This window comes from Rana temporaria, chromosome 3, assembly GCF_905171775.1.
Source record: "Rana temporaria chromosome 3, aRanTem1.1, whole genome shotgun sequence".
Classification (NCBI taxonomy): Eukaryota; Metazoa; Chordata; class Amphibia; order Anura; family Ranidae; genus Rana; species Rana temporaria.
This window is the reverse complement of record NC_053491.1, coordinates 205683905-205702322: the sequence shown is the minus strand read 5'-3', so window position 1 is coordinate 205702322 and position 18418 is coordinate 205683905. Positions and strand designations below refer to the sequence as shown.

General features: G+C 43.8%; 1 protein-coding gene across 1 annotated transcript in view; it reads right to left on the bottom strand.

The window, feature by feature from the left end:
- The window catches only part of CEP290 (centrosomal protein 290), a 245302-nt gene that overhangs the window by 20767 nt on the left and 206117 nt on the right, over window positions 1–18418 (bottom strand). Inside the window, exons 47-48 of the mRNA XM_040344166.1 lie at window positions 15655–15777; window positions 11698–11870 (exon numbers count right to left, since the gene is read on the bottom strand). Of these exons, the coding sequence (XP_040200100.1) occupies window positions 11698–11870; window positions 15655–15777 (296 nt within the window). The remainder of the gene's footprint in view (window positions 1–11697; window positions 11871–15654; window positions 15778–18418) is intronic.

The window sequence follows — 18418 nt, the reverse complement described above, 5'->3', positions numbered from 1 at the left end:
CAATTGAGATACTGTTGGTTATACTGCCACTTATAGAAGGATTGGATACTGCCTAACAAAAAAAAAGCTGTAGGCCAGCCCAGGACAACCCATGCTCTACCCAGTATGCCTCAGTTTGCAGCAAACTGTACCAACAGCATGAACATAAACAAGGTAGGGTAGAAATTGTGTCCCTTAATGGACTTCATGAAAAGGATTGAGTACAAAAATCCTATTTTCTTTCTTGTAGTTTGAGGGACATATATATTCAGTTCCTGTGCGGACCTCTCAGCAGGTCAGCTGAAGAATGGGCAACACAGCAGCAACAGAAATGGGGACTGCCTGTAGCCCATGAGCGACCTTAAGGACCCATGCCCAAATCTGATACCGGATGAGGCCAAGACATAATGATCCTCCAGTGAGAAACCCCCCTGATAAGGGGAGAAGAATCCTTACCAGTCACTACCAGGAAGAGTGGTTACGCCACTACCTGGACCAAAGGGGCAGATGTGTTAGACTGCTCAAAAAGAAGCCCATAGCAGTGTTGAGGGCTGAGGTAGACTGAGAGCAAACATTGTTAAGATATTTCTCATCAGAGCTGAAGAAAATAAGTCCATACTTCAAGGACACTAGCAAAAAACTGAGGCATGCTGAGTAGAAAGGTGTTATCCTCGGCTGGCCTTTTTTTCTTTTGTTTGCCAGTGTCCAATTCTTATGCAAGAATCTCTATAATCCAGCAGTATCTTGAATTAATTTATACTTCAATGGACGAAAAAGTAAAAAATGTTTTTGTTTATCTAAACACATACATTCTTTTTTTAGGCCCCATGTCCGGTTTACACTGGTGCAACATACGTTCTGGCTTTAGGAGAACATGTAGCATGACATGTACAAATCAATGGCTCCCTATGGCAGCAGTCTTAACTGGTCCGACACAAGTCGCCCCGACTTTAGAAAAGGTTCCTGCACTACTTTGGTCTGACTTTGGTCCGTTTTCAGCCCATTCAATATCATTTAAGTCAGATCAAAGTCGGATCCTCGTCCTAACCAGCCAACTTGTGACGTTCAACATGGTGATTACAGCAGCAGGAAAAGGAATTTAGGTCACACTGTTTTGATTGGTCAAAGGACAAATCGGACTATCTCAAAGTCATAGCAAAATTGTATCCTGTTCATTCAAGTTGGATGGAAGACTGAAGTAGGACCGATGTTGCAGGGCAAAGTAGGATCGTCAGTCGTACAACAGTCATGTCAAACCAGTGTGAACCCGGCCCTATAAATAAACATTTAAAGCCCAACTAATTTATTCCCAAAAATAGACCAAATTAAGTCAGACGGGCCCTCTGGTCATAACCCCTCACTCTGCAGTCAGCAGCTCAGTTCGTCTAAAAGCAGTACAAACTTAAAAAGGAGGGGTGGGTGCTGCGTCCATCCATGAACTTCAGAGAAAAGGATTTTACTGCGAGTACAAAAATCCTATTTTCTCTTTCGTTCATGGATGGACACAGCTCCAAATAATCTTGACAGTAGGGACGTTCCCAAGCAGTGTCAAAAAACGAGGAGTGGGCATAGCAAGCAAACCAACTTCCACCCAAAAACAAACAGTGCTCACCAACGGAGGAGTTGCAACCTTAAACAGGCGCCTGCAAAACTTTGCGGCTGAAGATCTGCAGATGCATGTGCATCAACCTTGTAGAATTTAGTGAAGGTGTGAATGGACGACCAGGTCGCCGCCTTACACACCTTTGAGACAGACGCTTGATGTCGGAAGGCCCAGGAAGCACCTATCGCTCTGGTCGAATGCGCCGTGACAAGAAAGGGAGGCGCCCGCCCCTGTAGGGCATAGGCCTGAATCACGATCTGTCTGATCCACGAGAAATGGTGGCCGACAAGACCGCCAGGCCTTTCGTTGGACCAGTCACCGATACAGTGAGTCTGACCTCCGGAACGGAGCCGTAGCAGAGAGATATACTCGCAGAGCTCGGACAACATCCAAGGAATGTAGAGCAATCTCTTTTGGATGTGATGGCCGAGGACACAGGGACGGATGTCCTCATTAAGATAAAAGGCCGAACAATCTTTGGAAGAAAAGAAGGCTGCGGGTGTAGCGCCGCCTTATCCTTGTGGAGGATCAAGTAGGGGGACTTGCAAGACAAGGCCGCTAATTCAGAAACCCTCCTGACCGATGTAATGGCCATCAGAAAGGCCACCTTCTGAGAGAGTGTCAAAAGGGGAATCTCTCCGATGTTCTCAAAAAAAAAAAAAAGGTTTCTGAAGTCCCGAGAGCACCAGATTCAAATCCCACGGGGGTAGGGGTGGCCGAACCAGAGAGGTCACATGTCGAACCCCTTGCACAAATGTTTACACCAGTGGATAAGCCAAGAAAACAGCCAAGGATGAAATCTGCCCCTTTATGGTGCTTAGAGCAAGACTTTGATCCACCCCATGCTGCAAAAACAGCAGGATTCTGGAAACCGAATAAGCCTGTGGGCGCCACTCCATCTCCTCATACATGGAGATGTAGGTCTTCCACGTGCGATTGATTTTCCTAGAAGAAGATTTCCGTGCCCTCAGCATGGTGGAAATTACTGAGTCAGACAGACCCCGGTCACATAGTACCTGACTTTCAACAGCCATGCTGTTAAAGCCAGCGACTGTAAAGCAGGATGAAGAATAGGACCTTGCGACAGAAGGTCCTCCCGCATTGGCAGTCGTCACCAGGCGTACAAGGTTGGAGCAATTAGAAATCACTGGGATCCCCTCGGTCTCCACCCTGAGAAGCAGACGAGGAAGAAGCTTCACCGGGGGGCGGGTGGGAAGGCATAGATCAGCCGATACTGACCCCACGGAGCCACCAACGGATCCGTCGCGTCCTTTTGACCTAGCCACAAACCTCAATACCTTTCCGATTGAGTCGAGAAGCCAGGAAATCCACGTCTGGCGTGCCCCATCGCTGGCAAAGTAGCTGAAAAACATCTGGGTGTAGTGACCATTCTCCTTGGTCCTCCATCTGGCGACTTAGGTAGTCTGCTTGCCAGTTTTCTACGCCCGGAATGTATAGGGCCGACAGGACTGGCCCACCGAAGGACGTGAGCGACCTCCAATGCTGCAGCCGAGCTTCTTGTTCCTCCTTGGTGGTTGACATACGCCACATCGCCGTGGCGTTTTCCGACTGGATCCTGACTGGATATCCCTAAAGCCTCAGAGACCAAGTGGAGAGGCACAGTCTGATTGCCCGAAGTTCCAACACATTGATCAGTAGACGGGATTCCTCCTGCGTCCACCGACCCTGTGTTAAATCGAACACCCCAGACACCCCCCCTCCAGTTAGGCTGGCGTCCGTCATGATCACCGTCCAGTGAAAAGGAAGGAACGACTTCCTGGACTGAAGGGCCGGAGACCAGGGAAGCCCTGACTAGTTGACTCACCCGGATTTGACAATCCAGGGACAACGGAGACTTGTCCCTTTTGTACAGGATTTCCTTCTGCAAGACACGAGTGTGGAATTGAGCATATGGTACCGCCTCGAAGGTGGCCACTATGAGCCCCAAGACTCGCATGCAGAAGCGCAGTTTTGACCACCTGCGAGATGCCAGTAGCCTCACTGCCCATCAAAGAGTTTGCAACTTCTCCAAGAAGAGGTAAACTCTTGCCTCCAAGGAGTCCAGAATTAACCCCAGATACTCAAAGCGATGAGTCGGCATCAACACCGACTTTTGTAGGTTCAGTACCCATCCGAACTCCTGAAGAGTCTGACTGGTGATCGCCACTCTAAGTCTGAGCCCAAAGCGGCTCTGAGAAGGAGGTCGTCCAAGTAGCCCACGATAGCGGTTCCTCGCTGTCTCAGCAAGGCTGGAATCGGAGCAAGCACCTTGGTGAAAACCCTTAGTGCTGATGCCAGACCGAAAGGGAGAGCCACAAATTGGTAGTGGCGGTCCCCTACTGCAAATCGCAGACATTTCTGGTGCTTGGAATATATGGCAACATGCCAGTATGCGTCCTTGATGTCCAAGGATGCCAAAAAGTCCCCCGGATGAAGTGCAGCGACCACTGAGCGACTTGATTCCATCCTGAATTTTATTACCCTCACAAAGGCGTCGAGGGCCTTGAGATCCAGGATTGGACAGACCCTGTCCTTTTTCGGGACTACAAACAGATTGGAGTAAAAACCTTTCCGGCAGCGGCACAGATTCTACTACCCCGTGTCTCAGCAGGTCCTGCACTGCCCCCAATAGGGCTGTCCGATGAGCCGGAAGAAGATGAAGGTTTGAGGGAAAAAATCTGTTTGGTGGGCAAGAAAGAAACTATTTTGTACCCTGATGAAACCATTTCGCAAACCCACTGGTTGGAAAGTAGGGAGGTCCATCTAGCTGCAAACTCGCGAAGGCGACCCCCCACCCGAGAGTCGGGCGGGGGCAAACCTTCATGCTGTCGCAGAGTTGTTTGCAGGCTTGCTCTGCTTGCGAATCCAGGGACGCTTTTGTCCCTCAGCTGGCCCCTTGTCAGCCTAGGAATGCTTACCTGCGGGCCCAGACTGATGAAAATACTTCTTCTGAGCAGAGGAGGGCCCTGGCCTACATCGTGGCTCCTTACCCGTTTTGGATTGTGGGAGTAAGGTACTCTTACCCCAAGTGGGATTTTTAATAATGTCGTCCAGTGAGGCTCCAAATAGCCTCTCACCCTGGAAGGGTAAATCTGACAGAGCCTTCTTGGAAATCTGGTCCATGGACCAGCATTTTAGCCAAATTAGGCGACGTAGTACCACCGCAGATACTGAAGCTCTGGAGAGCAAGGGAGCTGTATCCAAAGCTGCATCGCAGACATACGCAAGACCATGCACCAATTGGTCAGCCAACTCCACACAGACCGGGGAAGCCTGTTGCTTCTCCAGCTCACGGTGCAACAATTTTGCCCACTTGGTAAGAGTCTGACACCAAGGCCGAGGACAATACTGGTCGCAATGCAGACCCCAGCATGGTGAACATGGATCGGGCCACCGCTTCGGACCTCTTATCAGTAGGGTCCTTAAATGCAGGGGTCCCTTCCACTGGAATTGTGGTGAACTTGTTTAACCGAGACACTGGGGGGGGTGTCCATTTTTTCAAAAGGCTTTTCTTTAAAAGGGTAACGGACCGCAATGCGTTTTGGGACCGCAAAGGTCCTCTGCGGCCGTTCCTATTCCTGGTCTATAAATTTGTCAAAATAAGACAGATAAGGAAAAACCTTAGTAATTCGGGTTGACTTGCGGGACCCAAAACGGACCCGAACCTCAGCAGATGCCTCAGGCGCATCCTCCAATTTGAGTGTTTCCCACACCACAGTGATAAGTGCCCCCACAAGCACCTTCTCCTGCGCTGCCCTGGACACTGGAGTCCTCCTCACTGTCCGAAAGGTCATGGTCCGTGTCCTCTGAGACCTCAGAACAGGGGCCCTGCACCACGGCCAGGCCCGAGTCTGAATCACAGCTGTCCCCAGATGATGGTGGGGGAGGGGGTGCTTTTTATCCCCCTTACGCCAGCACACCGCTTACACCCTGGCAACCAATAATTACAGGACCGCTGACAAAGCATCCACCTGTATTGCGGGTGCTGGGGGACCAGTTGCTATCACTGGTATTTCTGGGGAAGCAGCGCTAGCCTCTGATGCCATACCACTCATCTGACAACCACACAGGGATCAAGTCAAGGTATCTGAAACGAACACCCCACCCTCCTTACTGCCAGAGACTGAGGGGTTAAGCCCAGAGGACTCACCGCCCCGACCTGGTTACTGCTCAGCGCTGCGGTCTGCCACTAGCACACACACACACAGTGTGTGCCAGAGGAGTCTCTGAGGTGATCTGCCTTTCGCAATGTGTAGAAAGAGCCATATGAACACCAGAGACCAAAACCATGTTAAAGCCACAACAAAATGGCCACTGTTCACCTCATGAAAAAAAGAGCGCAAGCTACAAGAAAATGGCCACCGACTGCAAATTACAGTGAGGCTACAAGAAAATGGCTGCCAGGTGCATTGAAATAAATAGTGTGGGCCAAAGAAAATGGAGCCGGCGCGGTAAATAATGTAAAATAAGGCCGCAACGCAGAGCCTCCGAGCGGAGGCACCCCCTAATGGCAGACCACCCCACACAGTCAGCGGACCCCACCACAGCACACAGCCCCCAGTACAGGACCCGAAGACCCCCCAGGGACCCCGGAAAACAGCACGCCCAGCAACGCATGGAAACGAGGGGAGGACGGGGTGAAAGGAAATGGAGGGCAAGAGACCCACCAAACGACCACCCCAGGAATGCCCAGCTACTCCACCCTGCCAGAGCAGGAGGAACCTACTTACCCGTCCCTGCAGGGACTGCTGATAGTAGATGAAACAAAAATAAAAGTTCTCCTAGGACCAATGGGCTCCTAGGGAGCCAGGTCCTTCTATGCTAGGAAGAAAAAACGGAGCTGCTGACTGCAGAGTGAGGGGTTATGACCAGAGGGCCCTCCGGGGCGGTGCTGTTCGGCTTTGCTGTATTACATGTTTAACCATTTAACATGTCTGCCTAGTCCTCTCCTGATAGACGGAACATAACCCTACTGTCAAGATTATATGGAGCTGTGCCTGTCCATGAACGAAAGAGGAACATGCCCATCTGGTGCCTACAGGTAAAAACTGCTGCTGTCACACAAAGGTCAGAGATACCCAGTGCATTATCATAAATACAATACTGCATCCCGGTATCTTTTTATTCAGCCAGCGATTCCCTTTAATGTAAAAGCCATCCTAGCAGCTAATTAGCCACTGGGTTGCTTTTTACAGGCAGCAGGAGAATTTTCTCCCCTCCCGCCGCCCACAAGGGCCTCTCTGGGCTCTTCTGTGAGATCGAGGAGCCCAGTAACCAATCCAGCGTGCCAGTGTCTTAGCTTGTTAGAGCTGACCATGGACCGCATGGCTCACAACCATCTCAATGGTCTTGTGGGGCCAGAAATGACATCATGATGTCACTTCTGGTTCCGGCAGATATAAACACTGACATTTTTTTTCTGGAAAGCAGAGATCAATGTTTTTTTTATTTTTATCTCATGTTTTTCAGGGTAGAGGAAAGATCTGGGGTCTTATAGACCAAGATGTCTCAATAAAGAGGACCTGTCATGCCTTATTTATATCACAAGGAATATTTACATCTCTTGTGATAGAAATATTCATGATAAAAAAAAATTAAAGGTAGAGTGTAAAAAAAAATAAAAAAAAAAAATAAAAAAAAATGTTTAAAATCGCCCCCGTCCCCCCATGCTCACGTGCAGTGACAAATGCATACACAGGCCACATATCTAAATGGTGTTTGTACAACACATTTGAAGTATCACTGCAAATGTTATAGTGAGAACAAAAATTCAAACATTCGGCCTCCTTTGTAACTCTAAACTGGTAACCTGTAAAAAAATGTAAGCATCACATACGGAGATTTTTAAGTGCCATAGTTTGGCGCCGTTCCACGAGCGTGTGCCATTTTAAAGCGTGACGTGTTCGGTATTTATTTACTCGGCACAACATATCTTTTATATTTTACCAACAATTAGGTTATATATATATTTATGCATTACAATTCTTTAAAAAAAATTGTGTTTGAAAAAAAGTGCTGCGTAAATACTGTGTGACATAAAAATTGCAACACCCACCATTTTATTCTCTAGGGCCTCTGCCTAAAATATATATAATGTTTGGGAATTCTGAGTAATTGTCTAGCAAAAAAATTATACTTTTTACATGTAGGAGAGAAATTACAGAACTGGCCTTGGTGGGAAGATGTTCAATATAAAAAAACAGCAAGCCATTCAGCATATGTTCATCACTTTCTTAATGCAGCAGGACTTCATTGATCTACTTTTTATAGTACACTGCTCAAAAAATGAAAGGAACACTTTGAAAAAAGACATCAGATCTCAATGGGGAAAAATATTATTCTGGATATCTATACTGATATGGACTGGGTATGGACTGATGGAAATGATAATTATTAACCAATAGAGGGCTGAATTCAAAGACTCCCTGAAAATCAAAGTGAAAAATTATGCAGCAGGCTAGTCCATTGTGCTAAAAATTCATTGCATTAACTCAAAATGGTACTCGGTAGATTGTATGGCCCCCACATGCTTTTATGCATGCCCGACAACGCCAGGGAATGCTCTTAATGAGACAATGGATGGTGACCTGGGGTATTTCCTCCCAGATCTGGACCAAAGCACCACTGAGTTTTTTTAACAGACTGAGGTGCAAACTGATGGTGTCGGATGGACTGAAGCATAATGTCCTAGAGGTGTTCTATTGGATGTAGGTCACCACCAAACTGGTCATGCTGAATAATGTTACAGGCAGCATACCATTCTCAACAGCTTCTCCAGACCTTTTCACGTCTGTCACATGTGTTTAGGGAGAACCTGCACTTACCTGTGAAAAAGCACAGGGCACCAGTAAAGGATCTGCCAATTTTGGTGTTCAATAGCAAAATGCCAATTGAGCTCCACAGTGCTGGGCAGTGAGCACAGGGCCCACTAGAGGATGTCGGCCCACTAGAGGACGTTAGGCACTCGAGCCGTTCTCATGAAGTCTGTTTCTGATTGTCTGGTCAGAGATATTCACACCAGTGGCCTGCTGGAGGTCAGTTTGTAGGGCTCTGGCAGTGCTCATCCTGTTCCTCGAACAAATGAGCAGATCCTGGTCCTTCTGATGGGTTATGGACTTTTTAAGACACTGTCCAGCTCTCCTAGAGTGACCGCCTGTTTCCTGGAATCTCCTCCATGCTCTTGAGACTGTGCTGGGAGACAAAGCCAACCTTCTGGCAATGACACGTATTGATGTGCCACCCTAGAGGAGCTGGACTTGCCTGTGCAACCTCTATAGAGTCCAGGTATCACCTCATGCTACCAGTAATGACACTGACCCTAGCCAAATGCAAAACTAGTGAAAAACAGTCAGAAGAGTAGGGAAAAAAATGTCAGTGGTCTCCACCTGTAAAATCATTCCGGTTTTGGAGGTCGTCTTATTGTTGCCCATGCAGTACACCTGTTAATTTCATTAACACCAAAGCAATTGAAACTGATTAGCAACCCCTGCTACTTAACTGACCAGATCAATACCCTAGGAGTTTAATTAACTTTATCCTATACTCTGATTAAAAAGTGTTTCTTGAATTTTTTTGAGCAGTGTATAATTGAACATTAACACATAATAAAGGATTCCCAAAGCACTGGGTTAGCTAACAAAGCCGAACAGCTGAGGCACCATTTTCTTTGATTGAAAACTCATACTGAGCTGTCTGTTCTGTAAGCAACTGGATTATTTTTAGCTTTGTGACAAAAAAGCAAATAGAGCAAAACATGAAGAGAGTAGAAGAAGTAGGGTCCCCTAAAAGAAAGCAACTTATCAATATTTCCTAGCAAAGAAATTTTTAAATGTTATTTTAGTCTAGACTATAATAAATAAAACATGTACAAACACGCTAAACACAAACCTAGACCATAGACAAACTTTCTAAGTTAACAAAGGTATACCTGCTTTTACTTTGTGAACATCACCTCAATCTGTTACTGCAGCCCATAAAAACCCTATAAAATACAGACTTTCTGTATGTTTTTTTTTTTTTGCATGGAGCCTAGAAAACACCAAATCCCCCACAACAATGTTGGCAAGTTGGAGGCCAAATAGCCTGTACATGGCTACCTGTGCACAGATTTTTTTTACTAGGGTGGATAAGGCCGTTGGGCAGCACTAACAATGAATGATCAGACAATGCATGGTACTTGATATGCAATGGCTTTGTAACTTTTGAGAGCCTAGCTAAAGCACAGTTTTTTTTCTATTAAATTGAATTGAAACCATCTCTTTGCTGAATGCACTGGCCAGTATATGCTTTTTTTCCCAGCTTTGTAAAAGTGTTTATGCTCTTTATGCATTGTATAATTGAATTTAGTGCCATTCAGCATGCTAACATTAAACATTGAAGGAGCTAAGCACATTAAATGTGCTGTAGTCTCACAATTCATTGTTTAACATTCTGCCTTTGCTTCATAAACAGTGATATATTTTATAAAATCTGATGATCTTAGCTTGATTTGCATATCAAATGTAATTACAGCAGCTAGGAATACAATGGAGCAACTTGAGAATATGAAGAGGTTTTCATATACAGAAAGAGGTAAGAAGTCATTGACGGCATCTGCATTCAGAAGAAGCGACATGCAATTTTCAAACTTAAAGCGGGATTCCACCCGCAATTATTTTTTTTTTTAAAGTCAGCAGCTACTAACAGTGTAGCTGCTGACATTTACTAAGGACACTTACCTTGTCCTACGTGCCCGCGCTGATGGCCCCCCCGATGCCAATCCCACGATCGATGCAGGTCCCGCGCCGCCATTCCTACTACGCCTGTGTGAGTCTCGTGCCGGCTTGTGAATGGGCGGCTGCTCTCTGAGAACACACACAGTTCCCAGAAAGCAGCACGCCCCATTCACTAGGAGAAGAAGAAGAAGAAAACATTCCGCAGTGCCGAAGAGGCAGATTACGGACTTCCGCATAGCAACAGGTATTTCGGGTGAGTATAATTTTTTTTTTTTTTCACTTTTATTTTTTTTTTTTAGTACTTTTGGCCAAATGTTGTTTTCCTGGGTGGAACTCCGCTTTAACCCTGCTTGTACAAGTAATGACAGGAAGGCAACACCAGAGGGTGACACCAAATAAATCCACCAGGCAAAAAAGCCAAACGGTCACCTGGTTTAACCAAGAACCATTTTTTTTAGCTGGGTAAATATTAAATATTGCATACAGTATTAAAATGAAATTTTACAGTTTTCTATCCATACAGAAGGTGGAGCTCTAGCCTCCTTTTCATATGTGAAGTAATTTTATTGCTTTTACCAATGCTGAAAGAAGCCTGTAGTTTTACAAAAAGCCAATATCTAACCTATTCTATCTAAACAGACTAAAGAAACCCTTACGATTTAGAGATAATTTAATTTAAAGAATCCACCGGGATGTATTGACCTGGATATTAAAAAGGGGTTGTAAAGGTTAATTTTTTTTAAATAACAAACATGTTATACTTACCTCCACTGTGCAGTTAGTTTTGCACAGAGTGGCCCCCGATCCTCCTGTTCTGGGGTCTCACGGCTGCTCTTGCAGCTCCTCCCCACAATAGCTAACCCCCTCTGGGAAGCTCTGTCCCTAGGGGGGTTACCTTGCAGATAAACTCCCGTGTCACACACTAAGAAGGGGGACGCCGGTGGACGTGCAGAGTAGGTAAACTGGCTCAGGCAAGTAAAACGAGGGGGGGGGGGGGCTGGGGGGCCCATGACAGCTAGGTGTTTTTTCACCTTAATGCATAGGATGCATTAAGGTGAAAAAACACGAACTTTACAACCCCTTTAATCTTTACTTTTTGGTATACAGTATTTAGTATCACAATAGAGGAATTCGTTATTCCAAGATAAGATACAAACAAGCTAAAATCATCTTTAACTCTGTTTAGTTCCTTTCTGTTCACAAAGTATAAAGCTATGGGAGGAAATTCACAGAAAACGGCTTACTGGATATTGCACTTGTATATGCATATATATCCAGATTATTTTTTATCTAGTGCTCAACAACAAATGCTTCCATTTTATTTTAGACCCCCCCAAAATCTGATATTTAAACATTTCTTAAACAGAGTATAATCCATAAAAAAAACAAAAACATACATACTTGCTTACAACAACTGATTTCCAGGCCTTTCCATCTGCTCCTTCAAGTTGTGGCCCTCTGCTTTCAGCCAAACTCAATTTATTTCTCAATTCTTCTAGGTTTGTAGTCAGTTTTTCATTGATCACCTCTAAATTTCTTTTTGCTATCCGCAGCTTCTCTGATGTTTCAGTTTCCTTTGCAAAAAGATGTTCAGACAACATGACAAGTTAAAGAGGTTGTAAACCTCTGAAAAACAAACTTGCAAGATAAAAAGGCACAATGAGCTAGTATGCATTGCATACTAGCTTATTATAAAATATAGGGCTGCAACTAACGATTATTTTCATAATCGATTAGTTGACCGATTGTTTCGATTAATCGACTAATCGGATAATCTTAAAATTGAGTGTGGTGTACAATTTAGTTAATATGTAAATAAATAAAAAAAATGCAATTTATTCTTAAATATCCATATGCAGTGGTAAATATAAATAACCAACTACAGTAATTGTAATGCCTTCTATTACCTCCACTTTCTCTGGGTTCAGATGCTGATCTTCCCTGCACAGTCTTTAAAGTGATTTTTTTTTTTTTAACAAACTTGTTATACTTGCCTGCTCTGTGTAATGGTTTTGCACAGAGCAGCCCAGATACTCTACTTCTGGGGTCCCTCGCCGATGCATCTGGCACCTCCTGCCTTCAGAGTGCCTCAATAGTAAGCTGCATAGTATAGAGCGCCCACTATAGCAAGGTAAACAAAACTTCTGCCTCTAGAACCACTCACTTCCTGCCCAGGACTACATGTCCCATGATTCATTGCTCCTCAAACTTTCACATCCACAAATTCTCAGGCACTTAGTGACATGTATGGACGGTAGGGGTGTAACGGATCGTCACCGATCCGTGATCCGAATGGGCCACCCCGTTCGGATCGGCACACCCCGCGATCCGCGGAGCGCTCCGGAGCCTAGGCCTAGGAAAGTCCCCGGCTTTGGCCTAGCTCCGGAGCGATCTTGCTCCACCCAGTCTGCTTGCCAGAGCCCAGCGTGACACGCCTCCCCGCCTCCCCGGGGAGGCGTGTCACGCTGTGCACTGGGCTCTGGCAAGCCGACATGGAGAGGGAATAGTAGCAGAGAAGCACTAGTGTGAGAGGAGGAGGGGGGGGGGGGAGAGCACATTTCACGGGTGGATTAAAGAGGAAGCAGGTGAGGCTGTTTGGGACTTGTTAAAAGTACAATCTTGATGTTTTTACAGCTCTATATATATATATATATATATATATATATATATATATATATATATATATATCTGTAAAAACATCAAGATTGTACTTTTAACAAGTCCCAAACAGCCTCACCTGCTTCCTCTTTAATCCACCCGTGAAATGTGTGTGTGTGTGTGTGTGTGTGTGTGTGTGTGTGTGTGTGTGTGTGTATGTATGTATGTATGTATGTACGTATATATATATATATATATATATATATATATATATATATATATATATATATATATATATATATATATATATGTATATATATATATATATATATATATATATATATATATATATATATATATATGTATATGTATATATATATATATATATATATATATATATATATATATATATATATATATATATATATATATATATATATATATATATATATATATATATATATATATATATACACACATACATACATACATACATGTATATATTACACACACTTTTTTTTTTTTGCACTGATCCGAAAATGATCCGATCCGTGACTCCTGATCCGAGGATCGATCCGATCCGTGAGTTTTTTGATCCGTTACACCCCTAATGGACGGTGTACTGAGCTGTATGTGTGCTGCACTGTATTTCCTGATATGTAAACAAATAATGCATTCTATATGCAGGCCAACTAATCAACTGGCCGATTAATCGATTATGAAAATAGTTGACAACTTTTTTTATAATCGATTAGTTGTCGATTAATCGATTAGTTGTTTCAGCCCTAATAAAATACTTGCCTCAAAACGAATCCCTGCAGTGCCGTCCACTCACTGCAGACCCTTTCAAAAAATGTTAGGGTTGCGGGCTCTGGCACTACGATTGGCCGGAGACGTGATAAAGTCCCTCTCACGCGGGAGCGGCAAGGGCCCTCAAGGAACGGCTTCCATATACATAACTACTTGGGATTATGCTGCCACCATCAAGGGAATTAACACTGTCAAAAAAAAAAAAAAGGCAGGGATTCCTGCCCTGACATAACCCCTTCCCAGCTCAGCTAAAGTTTTTTCTTATCCAGCAATGAGAAACACAAAAAAAGAAGGGACAGATCTCTGTGCCCTGTGCTAATTCTAAGAAAGGGATTTTGCAGGTAAACCAAAAATCCTAAATTTCTTAATCAGGGCGAAATCCAATACAATGCCACATGCAAGACCTTTCACCCAAAGTTGAAATCCACAGAAGCATAAACATCTACCTGGTAGAACAAAATGGCACTGACACTCCTTAGTAAATTGGCTTTAACCAGGATAGGAGAAACATGACCTTCCACTGCCAGAGAACCCAATTTCTTGTAGAATTCCCCCATCCATGAGCTACTGTTGAGCAAAGTTCTTCAAGGGCCAAAACACCTTCTTTGGGTGAGCCCAAACAGCCTTCCTTGCTCTGTTTGTGGGGTCCGGCTGTTAGAAACAGGCCGGTAATTAGGGGGATTAAGCCTCTTACAAGAAATCAGAGAAACTTAGAGAGGCATTTATCACCTAAGGAAACTAGTCAATAACTGAGGCTTGGCTGAGCAGAGAAGGGTTATGCCAAGGTGGGGATTGCTGCCTTTTTTGGTTAGTGTCCATTCACCTAAAGGTGGCAACATAACCAAGTAGTCATGTTTATAAAATCCTCTTTGTCTTGTCATGTAATAAATCCATTTTATTAAGGGACACAGGAATTTAGAGTGTGTTATAGGGTCCACAAGCAGTTCAACTGAGGGATGGGCAACAGCAACCAAAGTGCTAACAGGCTGACAAAAAAACAAAAAAACACCCCCATAAGAACAGAGAACTATCTACAAGTATCTATCAAGAAGCACATATTGATTTCCTTTCCAGCAAAACAATGTTACAGTTTTCACTTTCAAAACATGTCCACACACTTTGTGTAATTAATGGGCTCTTGTGAGATGTAGTTCTGGGGGTAGTGCCTACTTCATTAGCAACTAAGCTACCAGCAGTTTCCCCTGTAGGAATTTTAAGAGCCTGGTGATAAAGTAATAAAAGCGGCTTTTTGCTACAGGGGCAAAAGAATAAAATAACGCTGGGCCATGCCCTAGAGGGAAAAACTGAAGTCTGGGATATACTTGAACAATGCATTTAACCCACCTAAAGCTGTAATGTGTTAACAATCATTCCCCGACCTGGTGATAAAGTCATAGAAGTAATAAAAACTGCTTTATGCTACAGGGACAAGGCAAAATAATAAAATAAACCTGGGCCATGCCCTAGAGGGAGATATTGAAGTCTGGGATATACTTGAACAATGCACCTAAAGCTGTAAAGTGTTAACAATCATTCCCCAAACTACACTAGAAAAACTAAAGCTAATGCCCGACAAAAAAACAACCCCTTTATTTTCTACTCATAAAAATAGGGCCAACTGATCAGATGTTTTTGAGACAGGAAAATACAAAGGCACAAATATAGGGCAATGAGCATGCTAGCTGCAAAATGGATCATTAGAAGGGACAGGTAGGTAGCGGTTAAGCTAAAAAAAAAAAAAATGATAATTTGAATATTTGCCTTCAACATAGGTGAAAAATTGTTTTAGTGATTCAGTAGTAAAGTGACGTATGCAAGTCTAATTAAAGCCAAACAGCACCTGCACAATTAGCTTACACACTGTTTACACTAGAAGTTATCCAAATGACTTAATCATACATAACGGATACAATTTTAAAAGGGTTCAGATCATGGATATTGTATTCTTACCGTTTTCAGTTCCTTACGAAGTCTCTCATTTTCCACAATTACTTTTTCAATGCCTTTCGTCTTTGCTTCATATCTCATACTTAGCTGTCCACCCACATGCAGCTGCAGCTTTTCAAGTTCAGACTAGGTGTAAAAAAAAAAAGCGAGAAAAACACAATAGGGATTGATCTTATACAAAAACACAGTAGTGATCGATCTTAAACAAAGCACAGAGCTGTATCAGTGCAATGTGCGTTACATGTGTTCATGGCAATCTTGTAGGATAGCTGTAAAATAAAGGCTGCACATAAATCATAGTTGAAGGTATTTCAACGCTGCATTAAAAATTAAGCTTTATCCCCCAGCCTGGATCTTATGCTGATGTGTCAGCAGAATATCTCACTAGCAATGTCCAAGGATTTTGTATTATTTACACAAGCCATTGTCCAAGTAGTATGTGTCTATATTAGTTGTAAAGTCCGTTAAATATACACGCTGAACAATTGTCAGGTTAGGGAGGGAATTTTTTTGTCTACGCATAAATGGATAATGGATGTAGGTCATCCAGCTCCTAGGTTGTTTCAGTCGGGTTCTGACCCATATTGCAACATTAGCTAAATGTTGCATGCAATGATAAAATGGAGTTTAAAATGGAACTTAGCATCACAAACTGAAAACACTATTAAATGTGTTTGTAATATTCAAAGCAAAAACGCAACCATCCATCCATGTTCCCATGCTTTATTTTGATGAGCAATTGCCTTGAAAAACACCACTAAGCATTTCTAGCCACCACCATCAAAATTAAGAACAGATGATTCATATAGCATTTATGTTCTGGAATACATCTGCCCTTAGCTCAGGCATGTAGGCTGGAAGGTGTGCTTTTAGTTGAGAAAGCCCCTCCAGATGAATCAAAAAAAGCCCGTGAAGACTTATGGGATGTATGATATAATTTGGCTTAGGCCAGAAAGCAGGACGCAACTGAAGAAATGTAAAAATAAATGTGTAATGCAAGCAAATATAATTCTGTACTTTACATCATCCTATCTATTTACTAAGCATAAGGATTAAATATAAATATTAATTAAAAAGGAGAAGTATGGGTTTGGGCTTTTTTCCCTAATCATACTTCCCTAGGTAGATGCAGCATTTGTCTGATGCTGCATCTGTTCCCTGGTGTCTCTGCACTCAGAACCGAGCCATCGAACACTGCCGATGGCTCGATTCTCACAGCTCCCCAAGCAGAGAGCTGCTGCCTGTCAATCCAGCAGCTCTCCTGCTGTGCTCATCCACACTCACTGGAGCACTAAGCTGTGGAGGGGTGGGGAATGGCCATCTCAGTGGCTCACTAAGAGGCCAAGACTGCCATCAGTCTAGGCACCTGGCGGATCCAGACTTCCAGAGTCAGGATGACGCGGTGCCTGGACTGATCTTGGTGAAGTCAGCAAAGAGCGGACTTCAGCTCACTCTGCTGAATACGGGTCCCAGGAATGCAAAAGGAATTGCCCTCTTGTGACCCATAGGAGAAGCCCAGCTAAATGAGCCCAGGCTGGACTTCTCCTTTAAGAGAGTTTAGTGCTGTTTTAAAGAGGAGGTCCACTCTGTAAAAAAACAAAAAAACAAACCTAAAAAAAATCCTATAGCTGTTGACTTTTAATAAAAGGACACTTATCTGTCCATGGATTTAGCACCAGCCTCACCTGGGCTAGCCTTCAGGTTCCCGGTGCCAGCATCTTAACTTTGGGCAGCCAGCTATGTGGCAGGCTCCACACAGCCAGATGCCCACTTAGCTACTTTTCTTCTGGGACATGTTACTTGTTCCAGAATACTGTGGGGGGGGGGGGGAGCCCTTCTGTTTGGATTGCCTAGGCATTCCAAGCAGAACTCAGAGCGGGTACCTGTCAAAACTAGGGACCAGCTCCTACGTAATAAAATAAAAACAACAACCCAAATGTGGCAGGGGAGGAGTTTCACTTTAACACTGGTGAACCTCTGCCCATCTTTACTGAAACACTCTGACACTCTTTTTATACCCAATCATGTTATTGACCTGTTGCCGATAAACCTAAATAGTTGCTTTCAGCTTTTTCTCGTTAGTACCCCTTTGCCAGCTTTTTGTGCCTCGTCCCAACTTTTTTTTGAGACATTTTGCTGCCATTAATTTCAAAATGATACATTTTCTTAGTTGAAACATTTGATATGATTTCTATTTTCTATTGTGAATACATTGTGGGTTTATGAGGTTTGCAAATGATTGCATTCTGTTTTTATGTGGATTTTACACTTTCCAATTTTCTTGGAATTTGGCTTGTATACGCATCTCTATTGAATTTACTCAACAATAAGGATGTTCTAAAAGGTCTCTTCTTAAAAGGATGGATAAATCCTGGAAAATTGCCTTGCCTGAGTTCACTGGGCAAATGCAAATTAAAGTACGGTATATTGATTGGGAAAAGTTTGGTTCTTGAATATGAGGCATTAAAAGCCATGTTGCATTATAGTAGCTAAGTGCCCCCGCTGGGGAGATTCACCCTCTTTTTTGTCCTGGAGTCCACCACCACAAGCACTAAAAAGTGAGGTAAAATCTTCCAACGATAAAAACTATCTGAGGCCCCGTACACACGACAGAGTTTCTCGGCAGAATTCAGCCAGAAACTCGTTCGGAGCTGGATTCTGCCGAGAAACTCGGTCGTGTGTACACTTTTCAGCGAGGAAGCCGACGAGGAACTCGTCGGGCCGAATAGAGAACATGTTCTCTATTTCCACGTTGTTCAATGAGGAA